At 34.1% G+C, this 16,284-nt stretch overlaps 1 protein-coding gene across 11 annotated transcripts in view; it reads left to right on the top strand.

The window, feature by feature from the left end:
- LCORL (ligand dependent nuclear receptor corepressor like) overlaps positions 1–16,284 on the top strand; it is a 171,031-nt gene that overhangs the window by 55,458 nt on the left and 99,289 nt on the right. For 9 of the 11 annotated variants that reach the window (XM_030864296.3, XM_030864299.2, XM_060299187.1 and 6 more), the window contains exons 3-4: positions 6,505–6,584; positions 7,480–7,609. In XM_030864296.3, the coding sequence (XP_030720156.2) occupies positions 6,505–6,584; positions 7,480–7,609 (210 nt within the window). Of the gene's footprint in view, positions 1–6,504; positions 6,585–7,479; positions 7,610–9,078; positions 9,126–16,284 lie in introns of those variants that run through there. The other 2 variants (XM_030864300.2, XM_060299191.1) reach the window with 2 other exon arrangements.

Here is a 16,284-nt window from a genome sequence, read left to right as displayed (position 1 = left end):
GATTTGTCTGAATTTTAAATCTGCTGTTTAGTGTGGCCATCTTCATTGATTATCTTAGGTAGATCTTCTGGATAACTTGCTGCAGCTTCTACATCAGCACTGTTGCTTTACCTTGCACTTTTATGTTATGGAGATGGCTTCCCTCCTTAAACGTCATGAACCAATCTCTGCTAGCTCCAAACTTTTCTCCTGCAGCTTCTTCATCTCTCTCAGTTTTCAATGAAGAGAATTAGGGCCTTGCTCTGGATTAGGCTGTGGCTTAAGGGAATGTTGTGGCTGGCTATCCAGACCACTAAAACTTTCTTATCATTCATGTGTTCACTTTTAATTTCCTTTAAGAACTTTTCCTTTGCATTCACAGCTTGACTGTTTGGCACAAGTGGCCTAGCTTTCAGCCTGTCTCAGCTTTTGATATGCTTTCCTCACTAAGCTTAATCATTTCTAGCTTTTGATTTAAAGCGAGAGACTTGCTGCTACTCCTTTCACTTGAACTCTTAGAAGCCACTGTAGGGTTATTAATTGGCCTAATTTCAATATTGTTGTGTTTTAGGGAATAGGGAAGCCCAGCAAGAGGGAGAGATGTTGGGGACAGGCCAGTTGGTGGAGCAGTCAGAACACACACACAAAGAATATACAATGGAAAAAAGACTGTCTCGTCAGCAAGTGGTACTGGGAACGTTAGACAGCCGCATGCAAATTAATGAAGTTAGAACACGTCCTCACACCATACACAAAAATAACTCAAAATGGCTTAAATACTTAAATATAAGAAATGACACCATAAAATTCCTAGAAGAGAACATAGGCAAAACATTCTCTGACTTAAATCCTACCAGTGTTTTCTTAGGTCAGTCTCCCAAGGCAATAGGAATAAAAGCAAAAATAAGCAAATGAGACCTAATCAAACTTAAAAGCTTTTGTACAGCAAAGGGAACCATAAGCAAAACGAAAAGACGACTTAGACAGAGTGGGAGAAAATATTCGCAAATGATGTGACCGACAAGGGCTTAATTTCCACAATACACAAACATCTTATATAACTCAACAACAACAACAAAAAAAACCCAGTTGAAAACTGGGTAGAACACCTAAATAGATATTTCTCCAAAGAAGACATACTGTTGGCCAACAGGCACATGATAAGATGCTCAGCATCACTAATTATTAGAGAAATACAAATCAAAACTATAATTATGTACCACCTCAGACCAGACTTTTTTCTTAAAAAGTTACAATTAACAAATGGCTGGAGAGGGTGTGGAGAAAAGGGGGAACCTTCCTATACTGTTGCTGGGAATGTAAGTTGGTGCAGCCACTGTAGAAAACAGTATAGAGGTTCCTCTAAAAACTAAAAATAGAGTTGCCATATGATTCTGCAGTCCTACTCCTCGGCATACATCCAGACAAAGCTATAATTCAAAAAGGCACATGCGTCCCTATGTCCATACCAGCACTATTCACAATAGCCAAGACAAGGAAGCAACCTAAATGTCCATTGACAGATGAATGGATAAAGAAGATGTACATATATACAATGGAATATTACTCAACCATAAAAAAGAATGAAATAATACTATTTGCAGCAACATGGATGGACTTAGAGATTATCATACTAAGTGAAGTCAGAAAGGGAAAGACAGATACCATATGATATCACTTATATGTGGAATCTAAAATATGACACAAATGAACTTATCTATGAAATAGAAACAGACTCACAGACATAGGGAACAGACTTGTGGTTGCCAAGAGGGAGTGGGTGGGGGAGGGAGGGATTGGGAGTTTGGGGTTAGCAGACGCAAACCACTATATATAGAATGGATAAACAACAAGGTCCTATTGTATAGCCCAGGGAACTATATTCAATATCTTGTGATAAACCATAATGGAAAAGAATCTTAAAAAGAATATAAATATGTATAACTGAACCACTTTGCTGTACAGCAGAAATTGACACAACATTGTAAATCAACTCTACTTCAATTAAAAAAAGAACACACATAGAACATTGATTAAGTTTGACAACTTATATCGGCACAGTTCTTGGACCCCAAAGCAGTTATAATAGTAATGTCAAAGATCACTGATCACAGATCACCATAGCAAATATAATAATGAAAAAGTTTGAAATGTTGTGAGAATTACCAAAATGTGTGACACAGAGACACAAAGTGAATAAACGCTGTTGGAAAAATGGCATTGATAGACTTGCTCAGCACAGTGTTGCCACAAACCTTCAATTTGTAAAAAAATGCAATATCTGCAAAGTGCAGTAAAGCAAAGTGCAATAAAACAATAAAACTGCCTTATACGGTTGGACTACAGTTTGTTCACCTATTTGAAAGACCTGCTCACTTCCTAGGTTTGGCAATTATGAATAAACCTGCTATAAACATATGTGTGCAAGTTTTTGTGTGAACATACATTTTTAACTCACTTGGTTAAATACCTAGGAGCACCATTGCTGGATCCTTTGGAAAGGAAAGACTCTGTTTAGCTTTGTAAGAAGCAGACTATCTTCAAGAGTGGCTGTACTATTTTGTGTTCCCACCAGCAGTGAATTTAGGTTCCTTTTGCTCTACATCCTCACCAGCATTTCATGTTGTCAATGTTTTGGACTTTAACCATTTTAATAGGTGTGTAGTGGTATCTTGTCGTAATTTGCATTTCTCTGATGGCATGTAATATTGAGCACCTTTTCATATGCCTGTTTACTATCTGCATATCGTCTTGGGTGAGGTGTCTGTTCAGACAGGCTTTGGCGTCAAGAATGAGTTAGGAAATATTTCCTCTGCTTCTGTTTTCTGGAACAGATTATAGAGAAACCATTTGGGCTGGTGCTTTCTGTTTTGGAAGGCTATTAATTATTGATTTGATTTCTTTGATAAATGCCTGTTGAGGTTACATATATTTTTGTGTGTGAGATATGGTAGATTGTGTCTTTCAAGAAATTTGTCCATTTTATCCAAATCTGTGGGAAACTAATGTTGTCCATAATATTCTTTTGTTACTCTTTTAATGTTCATAGGGTCAGTAGTGATGGCCCATCTTTCATTTCTGATATTTTCTCTTTTTTTCCTGGTTAGCCAGGCTAGAGGTTTATCATTTTATTGATCTTTAAAAAATCAGCTGATCCTAATTTTTTAAAAGGTATAGAATATAAACTGGAAGGATATATTGCAAACTATTAATCGTTATCTCTGGATGATGGGATTATGAATAGTTTTTCTTTTCTCCTTTGTACTTTCAATATAGTTAATATGTAGTTTCATAATGAAAAATTATTTTTTAATTATATTGCCTACTGTTATGTATCTTTTAACAAAGTTATAATCAGTTTTTATGACCTTAATGAAAAATCTAGTTTCAGTATTCTCCTTTTTCACTTTTCATTGAACTTTATCTTTAGGAACTCCAAATTTATTTTCTGTGGCTTGAGGGTACTGAAGAGAATAAAAACATTAAAAAGAAGTGTGATTAGTTAAAAGAAAATGAAAGTAACATCTACTGGACTTCTGTGTTTTGTGTATGTTCTTAATTAATTTTTACTACAGCCTTAAGATGCAATTATTATTATCCTCATTGTACAGTGAGGAAATTGAAGCTCAGAGAAAGTGACTAGCCCAAGGCTACATCTATCAATAGTATGTGGAAAGACCGTGGTTCACTACAAGGCTCTCTAATTTCAAAGACTGTTATCTTTCCCAGATAAATCAGGTGAATGATTGGAGCCAGACTTTGACCACAAGAATATGTATATATGGTGGAAAGGTTGATTTTTATCATTCATTTACTATCAGTTTCATATATGACATTGCCTTTTATTAATAAGGTTAGTTGTATAAGGTACATATTTTGACCCTTTTTGAGCTTATACCTTCATGTATTAAAGTTTCAAAATGAGAGACAACTTATTTTAGAGATGAATATCTGAATCATTGTCAAATTTTGTTTGAGATATAAAATGAATGTGTTTTGTTGTAGTGCTTATTTAATTTTTATGACCTGAAAGGACAACCTGGACAGAGGGAGAAGTCTGGCCTCCAGGTGATTTTTCAAAATCGCTTTTCCTATATATAAAAAAAGTATACCATCATCATTTATTTGGACTGAAAATTAAAAGCTGCTATATACAGAGTAATTACTAAATATTTTTAAGTAAATTCATAGATTTCTGAACCCAGTAACATTTAATGGCATTTATGTAATCATTGATTATTCAATGCCATTTGTTTAACTATGTAGGCATTTATTTTAATTGAATTTCCTTGAAGAACTTCACCTAAAATAACTAAAATAAATGAGGATAATCTCAGCATGCCCAATTTTATTTTACAACTGGTAATGGTCTTAATTAACCCAAAGTTGTTGTCCCTTGAGTCAATATATTTATCACTGAAACTTTATGAAACCTTTCAGTGATTTTTCAGAAATACCTTTTCCAGACCTACCGGCTATTTTTCAAAAATCCCAATGCTGGATTCCTTTCATAGTCCCTATTCATGAGGCCATAATTTTTAAAAGCAGTAAGATTTCCTTGATCTATCAAAATTATGTTATGCTTAGCATATGAGTCAAGTTTTTGCTACAGTAATGCTACATAACAAACAGCTCCAAAATCTGTTTCATGTTTATGGGTGACCTTATTCACTGGAATCTAGGCTGTGGATGGGGATAACATCTCATGATTCCATGTTCCAGACTGAAGGATTAATGGCTTTACGGGCCAAGTTCTTCTGATGTTGGATGGTGGAAATTCAAGAGAATTGGGGAAATTTGCCATGCCTTTAAAAGCCTCTGCTTAGAATGGTATACTGTCACTTCTTCTATATTCATTTCATTGGTCAGAAAGCTGTGCCTCGCTCTCTGTAAGAGACACTGCACAGTCCTATATTCAAGAGTGTGAATCTATGCTTCTGTTGTACTGACTGGGTGAAAGGTTGGAGAAAATTATGAACCTGCATAACTACAATTCTGGGTTTTTAACTGTATAGGTTATGTAAACCTTTTCATTTGTCAGGTTGTTTACAAAAAGTGATCAGTTTTCTTAAGCAGATATTCAATTAAAATTTGTCTTCTTCAAACTAACCTTATTAAATATATGTGTGATAGTACAGGATTTAAAAAATAATGACTAGCGACTCTACCTCGTTAATAATTCACCTCTGCATGATGTTTTGCAGTTTATGAAGTATTTTCATATTTTTAAAATTTGATGACAAATAAGTTAGGTGATGGGATCCTTATTTTACAGATGTGGAAATTAAAACGAAACCTTTGTGGCTTGGCAAGGCTACAAATAATAAGTTCCATTCCAGATTTTTGGAGACTTCAAATCCAGTCATCTTTCCATTACTCCATACTGGATCTTATGTTCCCATTCCCTCCTCTTTCCAAGCTTAAATAAATAAAAGGAATATTTCTGGAGCACTGCCAAAATCAAAGGAAGGTATCACTGTACTCTTTATATTCCAGCAAATTATATTATCTTCTATTCTGACCTATATATCTGGATTAATGCAAGAGTATCCCACGGGCTAAACCTAAGTAGTATTTATTCATTATCATTCCAGAAGGATGAGTTTGTTTCCTGTGTAGTTTAGCAGAAAACATGTATTCAATTTCATTATGTATTTCAAAAGTATAAGAGAAATTACTGTGGTATACCAGTGCTTTTCAAATTAGTTCCAATGTAGCTGCCTCAGATGATAATAGTTTATGTATTTGAGGTTCTGTGTATGAATTTATTTGGGACAAGAAATTGGAGGGAATTTCTATTGCAAGGAGTAAATTTGAAAAATCACTGTCTATACCAAGTACAGTTAGGATGGCAATGTTATTATATCTTCATAAAATTCCTTCATTAGAAAATGTTTTCCACGAACTCACTAATATATTACAACAGTTGGATTATAAGGAACATTCTTGTGAAAAAAATCCATGTTTGGTATTGAATAATATAACTTGTTTACTTGCTTTTTGCTCTCACTCTTGCAACAAAGCCTTTAGCACGTAATGAAAATCTGATCTGACTTCTTAGCAGTGGATTTCTACTTTTTTCTTGGATAGAATTCCATATTCTCAAATCTGTAGGCTTTTCTGGTGCTTTATTCCATTTCTCTGTTTTATGTTGTCTTTCATGATGTGCAAAATTTATTCCTTTATCCCCATATCTCCCTGTTTGTTCTGACTTCTTTCATAGTGAAAATAAAAATTAATAGACAATGATAAATTGAATCTTTCAGAAGGCTAGATGATACTTAAAATTCTATTGTTGGAAAATTAATTTATAACCAGCTCATTGTTCTTGCTACTTTGTCTGATAATAGTGCAAAATTACTCTCTGTATTTCTTTCTAGATGTCACCAGTTTAATTTTGGGGGGGCCTTTTCCCCTTACTATTGCAGCTAGCTTTTTTATATGAGCCATTGCTATGGCGAGTGGTAATTTTATTTGTTTTAATAAAGTTAGTGTATTTAATCAATATTTTTCCCTCTTTTGAAGACTGTGAACCAGAAGAGCTGACTGACTGGTCTATGGATGAAAAATGTTCATTTTGTAACCTACAGAGAGAAGCAGTCAGTGTAAGTTTTAGTGCTAATGAAATTATGTCTAAACTAATTGCACAATTGTAACACAATTTTTTAAACTTAATTTGTTCTGAGAATTTGTGACTTACAGTGAAATTTAAATACTTGATTTTGGTAATGAGAAGAATATTTTAAAGTCTTATGTTAGAAGTCTAACATTTAGCTTAACTTGCAGGTAAAAATCCCAACAACATTCTCATCTTTTTTGCTCATTTCACATTTCTTTCTTAAAGCTCTTTGACTCATAAAGTTCAGTTCAGATCTGTTTTGTATTTAGGTAGACACGGGTGAGCCGAGTTTGGTCTGAGACCACCCTGTAGTCTGATTTCTTAGGAATCAGTGGTTGGAGGATAATGTAGTACTACGTTTTAGCCTTTTACTTTCTCATGAAGTCTTTTGGATATCATAATTATCTCCTGTGAAATGATTAATTATTAGTTTCTACTGTAAACAGGGCATAAAATAGACAAGCAGCATCTTCTTGCATGGTGGGAAGTCCTAATTCTTTATGTACTGTTGTGGGAAGGGCTGAGAAGAAATGGGAATTTGAGAACTTGCACCCATTTTGGTCAGATTAGTGGATAAACATATCTGCTTTGTTCTTAAAACTCTCATTACTGGCATGCTATATAGTGAGTTTATTTAACAATATATTTTATCTGCCCCCACCCCCTTTTTGACAATAGTTTTGCTAAGGAATAAGGCTAGTTTGTCCCTCTATCAAAGATAAATTTCTTTTTTCCCGACTCCTTTCTCAAATCTTATGTTCTGTATATAATTTGACATATTTAAAAGATAAAAAAATAAACAGAATTTTTTTGCCATTTTAAATGGAGCCCCATGTTTAAATAAAAAGTGATTTTTTTATGTTGTTTTCTTCTAATTTTAGGATTGTATACCATCTCTTGATTCTTCACAGTCGACACCAACAGAGGAACTATCATCTCAGGGCCAGTCCAACACTGAAAAGATTGAATGCCAAGCAGAAAATTACCTAAATGCACTCTTTCGAAAGAAAGGTAATATTGATATACTTTGTCATTTAAAATTTGCAATAGACATCTAAAATGTTTGAATTTTCTCTCACACAAGTTTTTAATATGTCAATCTCTACTCCATTCTTGATTATTTCCTTCTTTGTCCTTAGTTTTTCTTCATATTTTTAGGGACATTAGGATTTGCAATCACTGTAGAGCTGTCTTCTATTAGGCTTTCCTTTTCACCATTCTATTCTCAAATCTCTCCCTGACTTTATTTTCTTAATCTACTATAGGCAGAAGAAAATTTTATATGCTTCTGGTCTTCCTTATTTTGTTTCTGACTTCAAAAGTTCTTTTGTGTTCAATAAGTGATAGATATAATATATTGCAAAGCTGTTTTTAGAAATGTAACAGTTAAATCATTATCAGCCAGGTCGGTAGTATATTTGCTGGCTTGAGATTTCAGTGTTTCTTTGATAGCTTGAATGTGCTTACTTGACATTACAATGTCAGTGTTGTTCTTTGCTTCCTGTCTATCTAAACATTAAATCCAAATTAGGGCTGTTTTCACTTGTTTTCTTGCTTTGATACACATGTATCAGGCAGAAGTTATTTTTATATCTTAAGTTACTTGAGAAAAATACAGAAATATAGACCCTTCCATTTTTTGTTCTTGGCCATTTGCGCAGTAGTAAAGTGTCTTAATTTTTATCACATAGACCTTTGGAATAAGTCATGGTGCAGGGGGAATGAAGGATGGTGGTGGGAGGATCACTGTACCTCCCAGCTTCCTGAGATTGGGGAAAACATTACTGTATTTTCATCTAAGTATTGATAGTGCTTTTACTCCTCTTTTGAATTAGGTAACATCAGATATTTTCTGTTAAAACAGATGACTTACAGGTTTTAATCTATAATGTTGAATATAGTCTTCACCTTTGAGAAAGGAAGCTTTTGTTTAGTCTTACTGTTACGAGTTCTTTTATGTGTTGAAATATGAAAATCCTCTGATGAGAAGAACCATTAGTATATTAAAAGGCCTAAAGTTAAGAACTATATATTTTTTTAAGTGCAGGGGACTGAAAATCTTTTCCTGTGTGTTACCAAAGTACTTAGTATTGAGAAATTGGCAGTATCTTTAAAAAACAAATTGTTTTCTTAAAATTTTCTTTATGAACCAATATAAAAATTATTTACATGATTTCTTTAAGAATTTTATATTAACTTAGAAAATTTTATTCTGTCTTTATATTTACATTTATAAGAATTATGTTATCAGACTTACATCACTAAGAGAGCTGGAGAAAATGTATGCATTTACACACATGCATGCAGTAAGTTTCACTCACCTTAGAACTTACTCAGTCGCCGCCTCCTTTGAATAATTTGTAATGGTAGTAGGTAGAAATTAATCAATAATAATGACTTTTAGTATTTGATAGTATGGAGTTAGCCTGTGCTCCATTGCCCTGTTAAGAGTAATCAGTAAAAACTTGGTACTATTTCAGCTGATTCAAGCATCTGGGTCTCCAAGAGGTCTCCTACCAATGGTTGGGTGAGTGTTCATGGATATTTAGTGACCTCTCCATTTGGGGATTTTTTTGGTTTTCTTCAAGATCTTTGAAGGATCACAGAGTTTTTAAATGAAAGATTCTTATTAGTAGTATTTTTGCTTTACTTCAGGTCTTCAGTATTTTTGTCTTTGTTAATTTCTTTATTTGTAGTCCCTCATCACTTTCCAGATTTAATTAAACATAAGGACTTCTCTACTTGTTTACTTGGTTTTGTTTCTGTTGTTTGTTTTTAATTTCTTTGAATGAAATCATTTTCGGAGCAGGATGAGACTAGAAGATAATAACAGTATCTTTTAAATGGTTTTAACTCCTTTGTTTGTGTATTTGTTTATTTATTTAGTAAGTTCTTTTAACTTTACTTTGAAATAAAAGGCAAAAAATGTGTTTTTAAAGATAGGAAATTCCGAGTATTCGGAAGCAAATAAAATGCTAATAAAGCATCTTGTTAGTGAAGTTTTTATTTGATTCCTGAAAATTTCTCAAACTTGGTCATTTATAGGAGTGCTGCATATTAATAGCGTTAGTATTACTGATACTTTAAATCTGTTGCTTAGTTTGAGGAGCATAAGCATGTGATCATCTTGCCAAAACGTAGAGAAATCTTCTAATATCCCTATTGTAGCTTGTTTATTATCTTTCTTAACTATAGTTTTATGGAAGTTGATGATGTAAGCTGCTGTTATTGAGAACTCACACTTAGGATAATTAAGATGGTTGATGTCATCAATTATGATTGAACACTAAGTCCGTTTTGTGACTTACCTCATTTAATCTCAAAACACTGTTAAGAGATAGGTACTCTTGTTATCGCTTTAACAGACTGAGATAATGAAGCTCAGAGAAGTTTTGTGTTGTGGACGTTTGAATCCTTGGAAGGAATTTTAAAAGGTCAAAGATTTTCTATGTGAGGAACACTTAGATTCTAAGTATTAAGTAGAAAATCATTCCTGTTTTCTACTACTTAGCAGCCTAGAATTAGTATTATTTTAATTGAATTAGGCAGGCTAGACAGGACCTATGAGACATACAGAGCATTCCATCTTTGCTTTATATGAACATGAACAGCTTTAGTGATTAGTTCCCTTATAGTATTTAATAATTGGAGAAAACTTATTACTTAATCTAAATACAGTTTGGACTATCCCTTATAATTAGAAGCCAGTCAAAAATACTCTTGTAGGGTTGAGTAAGTACAGTCAGGGGAGTGGATATTTTAGTGCAGAGATGAACTTTTAACTAATTTTATATATTCTTTACTTTAGAAATGTTTCAAAATTGAGTTCCTTCTAGAGGTTAACCTAGACAATTGTCTAGAATGCTAGAGTAGAATGAAACCTCCATGATAGTAGGGACTTCTGTTTTGTTAATTGCAGAATCCTCAGTATCTGGAATAGTACTTGTCACATCTTAGATCTTCAGTAAGTATTTTTGAATGAATAAATGAGTACTAAGATAAACTGTCCATATATCTTCCAGTTTCTCTACATATTCAGTGGTATTAGTACTTATTTGTTTTATTTGAAGAAGAAAATTATTTAGCGTGTATGTATTGTTTATCTTTTCCTACTTTGTACTTAAGTATATTGCTGTGTATAGCCTGAATATCAGTCAGTTTATTTGTTTTGAAATGTGGGTAAACATAGGCATATAGATATAAAATGCCTTTTTTGAAGCTGTCCCCGTAGGATATGAACTAAACTGTTTTGACTTTGGCTTCACATTCTCTGATCACCTGAAGCAGTGTAAATCACTGGCTTACGATTCAGGAAGATATCTCATCTTTTATTTTTCAGTTAAAGAAGGCTACTTGACTAAATTGGACAGATAGTATGCACGTTGTAGCTGAATGAATCATACTGCTAAGTGTATATAACAAAATAAAGCCTTCCTTCATCAAAATATAATGTTTTTCCTACTTTATCTTTTACCCCCCACACACACATTGAGCATTCATGTAACTACTATTCTGGCCTTTCCTTTTCGAAGACCTTGGTATATAGTTGAAAGCTGCTATTAACCAACCTTTCCCCCTTAAATTAATTGTTAGCTAGGTTTTATATAAAGTTTTTCATGGCTCTTTTGAACACAGATCCTTTTCCTTTTAAACTTTTAATTTTTAAGCTCTATAATACTGCATGAAATAAATATTAATACTGCTTATTAATTAATTGGATTATGACTGATACTAAAAACGTTTGACTTCTTAGAAACAGGAGTGTTAAGATTGCTTTTCTCTAAATGCAGGTATCCTAGAATGACTATGTAAATTTGACCTGATTCATTCAGGCCCTAAGCATTTCTTATACAAATGTGCCTTTGTGATAACACGTGGTCATACATTGACTTTTTCTTTATATGTGGGCTGCCTTTTTAGAACTCTTAGGGAACTGTATGTTAGTGTCATAAAATAATCCACATACCATTATGAGCCACAATCCAGAGGTATCCTTGAAAAGATTTTTCTTATTTTGCCATGTAGAGGATATGAATAAAATTCTAAGAACACACTTAAAATTATAACTATTTAAGATTTTAAGCATTTCTGTTAAAATCACCTTTCTGCCTGCAACACCATCCATAGCAGGAATTGAAGGCCGACTATCAGGTCATTCATTCATCATCACATGGATTCTTATCTCCTTTTGTCTTTTTTAATCTCTAATTTGACCCAGTCATTTACACCTTTACAAGCACCCAAATTTTCTCCACTGTGTTTTCTGGAACTTGTGGTCTTTCATCAGCAATCCCCTATATCCTCAGTCTTTTCTCTTAATGTTCCCTTTACTTTATTGCTTTAAGTGAAACCTATATATTCATAAAAGATGCTTTTGTAGACCTTTCCCTTGCTGGATGTTTTTAATTCCTTGCTTTATGTAATATGGGGGTGATAAAATTAACAAGCAACTTCTGAGATCTTTATAGCTGCTTTCCAATCATTTATTTGCCATCCTTACTCCAAACCCTGAGCTTGTTTGGAATATCTAAATATTCCATCCATATTATCATGTTGCACACCTCTACCAGCCTTTTCACTTTCTTCCTCCCATCTTAGTTCTTTGTGACTTCAAGTTCTATGTAACTGTTAGGTTCTACATTCTGGCCTCTCAGTTACTTGACCTCTTCATTTCCAATGATCTTTTCCTCCATTCCACTCCAACCACCTTTCCCATGATCATCCCTAGACCTTTGCCACCTCACAAAAATAATTTCAACCATCCCTATTTCTACTACCATTTTATTTCAGTAGTCATCCCAGTATTTTTTTTAACCTCCTTGCAGCCCCCAATCTATTGACCATACCACTTCTCACTGTTACTGTCTTACGACTTCACGTCTCTCCTTACTCAGCTCAGATACTGTGCTCAATCGCTGTAATTATCTTTCTGTAAAATTTTAACTCCCTTGCTTCTCTTTTCCTTTGTCATATTTGCTTGTCAGAACCTTATCTGTGTTTTAACCCTATTCTCAATATCTTACACACTTACCCTGGAACAGCTGAACTTGACTAAAGTAAAACACCCTATTATGCTGACTTTCTAAGTCTCACCTAGTCCCTTTCCTCTGTTACAGGTGGTTGTTTTATATCCTTCTCAAAAGTTCACAACTAAAAATTGTGCTTCCTTTTTGTAGCACAATCACCTTCTAACATATTATATAATTTACTTATTTTTATTGTTCATTGTCTTATTCCTTTTGCTAGAATATAAGCACTATGAAGAATTAGATTTTTGTATTTTTGCCTGCTGAGATATCTCAAGCATCTGACAGGTAGTAGATAATTATTTTCTGTACTTTTACCATCTTCACTTCTCAACTCCCCTTTTCTTTTCAACCCATCCCAATTAGACTTTCTTTTCTACTACAACATTGAAATTGTTTTATCAGTTTCATTGGTAATTCCATCTTGTACTATTCAGAGGAAAGTTATTAGTTCTCACCTTATTCAGCTTTTCAGCATCAATTGATAGGGATGAGCACTTCCTTAATCCTGGTTTCTAGGAAACTATATTCTTTTAATGTTTTCCTTGTCTTGCAGATTACTTCTTTCACATGCTCCTTGCTGCTTTTTGTCTTTTTTACCTTTAAATATTGAAGAGCCTAGGAGTTAGTCCTCAGTTGTCTTTTCTTCTCAGTATGCCTTCTCTTACTTGATGGCATCATTTCATCCAGTGGATTTAACTACGATGTATGTGTTGATGACACCTGAATATTATAGGATTATATCTAATCCTAATCTTTTCTCTAGCTTTACTCTCTTATATCTGTCCACTTGGTGGTATTCTTCAGTAGAATATTCAGTAGCCATCTCAGAATGACCTATCTAAAACAGAACACTTGACTTTACTCTCCCCAAACCTTCCCCTGCCCCAGCCTTTCCTATCTTAGTAAAAAGTATCACCCTTGACCCCAGTTGGTCAGTCCCCAAGCTAGGAGCTTTTCTTGATTCCTCAGTATCCTGTATACCCACAGTCAACCTATCATCAACTCCCATTGGTTCTACCTTCAAACCATTTCCATAGCTGCCATCCTAATCCAAGGCACTTCATCTCTGGCATATACTACTTAAAGAGCCTCCTAACTGGCGTCTCTTCTTCTACTTTTCTCTTCCCTACCAATTCATTTTTTCTACACAGAAGGCAAAATGATATTTCTGAAGCCTAAACCAGGACATTATTCCTCTGCCCAAAAGCTTCCAATGGCTTTGTGGCTTTGCATGTCACTGAGAGTAAAATCTATCAAAAATTCAATCTACATGGCCTACTTCTGCCTCCTCTTTAGCCACATCTCTTATTGTTTATTCTTTTGCAGACTCTGGCTTTTAGCTTTTCCTCAGATGTGCTAACCTTATTCCCACCTTAGGGTCTTCCTACTTGCTGTTGCTGTTACCTCTGTCTGGAATCCTTGTTTGCACTTGAGCATTGCACTCCTTCATATTATCAAACATTACCCTGGCCTGACCACTCGTTGCTCCAACCACCCCATTTATGATAATTCTTTCAGTCAGTCTCTTTCCCATCATTCTTCTTTTCATTTGTCTGTTTGTTTGTTTCCCTGACTCCTCTTTTAATATCTGTTTGTTATCTGCCACTTCTAGAATATAAGAACAATAAGACAGGGATTTTGTCTATATCTCCTCAGCACCTAGAATTATACCCGGTACAGTTAAAACTCGATAACTTAATTGAGTGCCTGTAGAAGAGGAATATTTTAAAGGTCAACAGTAATGCTTTAAAATCATGATTGTCTATCCAGTTTTTTTAAAATGTTACTTATAGCTGTAGTATGCTAGATCTTTTAGCAAAGTCTTTAATGAGTCCTTGCATGTGATAAGAAAGTTCCAATATTCTAAGATGTTCTAGGAGTCAGCCCAAATAATGAAAATATAAGTGATTCTAAATTCCTTTCAGAAATGTTTAGTCATTGAATTATTCTTTCAATGGTTATACACAACTCATAACATTTTGAGGACATAATTTAAATTTTGGGGAAGCAGTGGTTCTTTCATTTATCTTTATATAATTCTTTAGAAGTTTGTCTAAATTATTTCTTTGCATATTCTAATTCAGTTGAGAAAGTGTAGTCTGTTAGGTGAGAGGGAAGACCTAATTCTCAGAAGAGATATAATTCTATTTGGGGCCCTATTTTTTGAATTACCATCTGTCCCTGGGTAGTATTTCTCCCCTGTGCTCTGTCTCTAATACTGCAGATAGTGAAATTAGCCTGTATGTGAATAAATGTAGTAATCTGTATATGCTGTTCAAACTAATGAGTACTGAATTGGAAAAAGCACTTTTTTGTGGAAGTAATAGACAGTTACTACGTGCTATTTAACTGTTTCGTAGTAATCATTTAAAAATCTTTCTAGAATATTTTTCTGATTTTCTTGAGTAACTCATGAATTCACCAGCTGTGTCATCACCTATGTGTTCTTTCATAAAATCCTGCTAATTTACTTCTTTCTTTCCCTGAGTATGACTTTCCCCAGAGCAAGACTAGCATGTTGGCCTTTATAAAACATATTTCTCGTCCATGGTTAGAGAAGTTAATTCATTCAACAACGTTCCACTAAGTTTCCTTCTATATGCCAGGTACCATACTAGTGGAAAAAAGGCAGAAAACATCCCTGTCTTCTGTGTGCTAGTGAGGGGAAGCAGACAGTAAGCAAGTAAATTCTGTTTGTGGTTGAATGTGAATGCGTGCACGCACACACACACACACACACACCTTTCACACGTGCTGGATATAAATATATATGTAGGTGTTGTGGAGGCAAAGCAGGGAAAGGAGCTTAGGGAATGCCAGGGTAGAGGTGGGAATTGCAGTCTTATAAAGAGCAGTCGAATAACATTTGAGCAAACGCTAAAAAGAAAAAAAATAGGGTATCAAACTCAAACTACAGAAAACCTGGGGGAAATACATTTCAGGAGTTAAAGCTAATATCAGTTTTGAAAAATTATAGATCAGGCATGTAGGAGGTGATCGCCACTCCCGTTCCTCAGTTTTACAGATTATTTTCCTTTTAAGACCAAGCTAAAATTATAGCATTTAAAAGCAGATAGGGGATTTGGAGATTATTTAACTCTGTTCCTTTACTTACATACAAAGAAGTAACAGTTAAATAACTTGACCAAGCAACATGTACTATAATGTAAACAACTGATTAAATAATGTAAGATAGTTAATGATTATTAATAGTACTTAGTAAAATAATCAAAAAAGCATTTTTAAAATGTTTAATTGATTAAAGAGTTGCCTGCATGAAGTTTGATGGTAATAAAAGAGATGGAGGCTTAGTTCCTGTTGCTGTTTGGTGATGAGTAGTATTAAGTCAGAGTGAGCTGGTGAAGTATTGAACAGGTGAATTAAATGCCTAAGGTTCATCCATGTCTGAATCCATGGAACTAGCTTATCTGAACCATCAGCTGAAGCCACAGAAAAGGCACTGGGATTTTTTTTAAAACTTCTTTTAAAAATGGATGAACTATTTAAGTTCCCGTCACTTGTAGTTTTTCAGCTCCTGGTCACCCTTTAATGTGTGGAGTCTTCTCATATCATGATCAGACTCACTTGTATGAACAGACATTTTATCTGCATGATCTAAAATTTTTTTTTAAAGATTTGGTGTCAAGTATTTGTGAC

This window comes from Globicephala melas, chromosome 5 (assembly GCF_963455315.2).
Source record: "Globicephala melas chromosome 5, mGloMel1.2, whole genome shotgun sequence".
NCBI classification, from domain to species: Eukaryota; Metazoa; Chordata; class Mammalia; order Artiodactyla; family Delphinidae; genus Globicephala; species Globicephala melas.
Note: the sequence above shows the minus strand (reverse complement) of the source record. Positions and strands in the feature narration are given on the sequence as shown.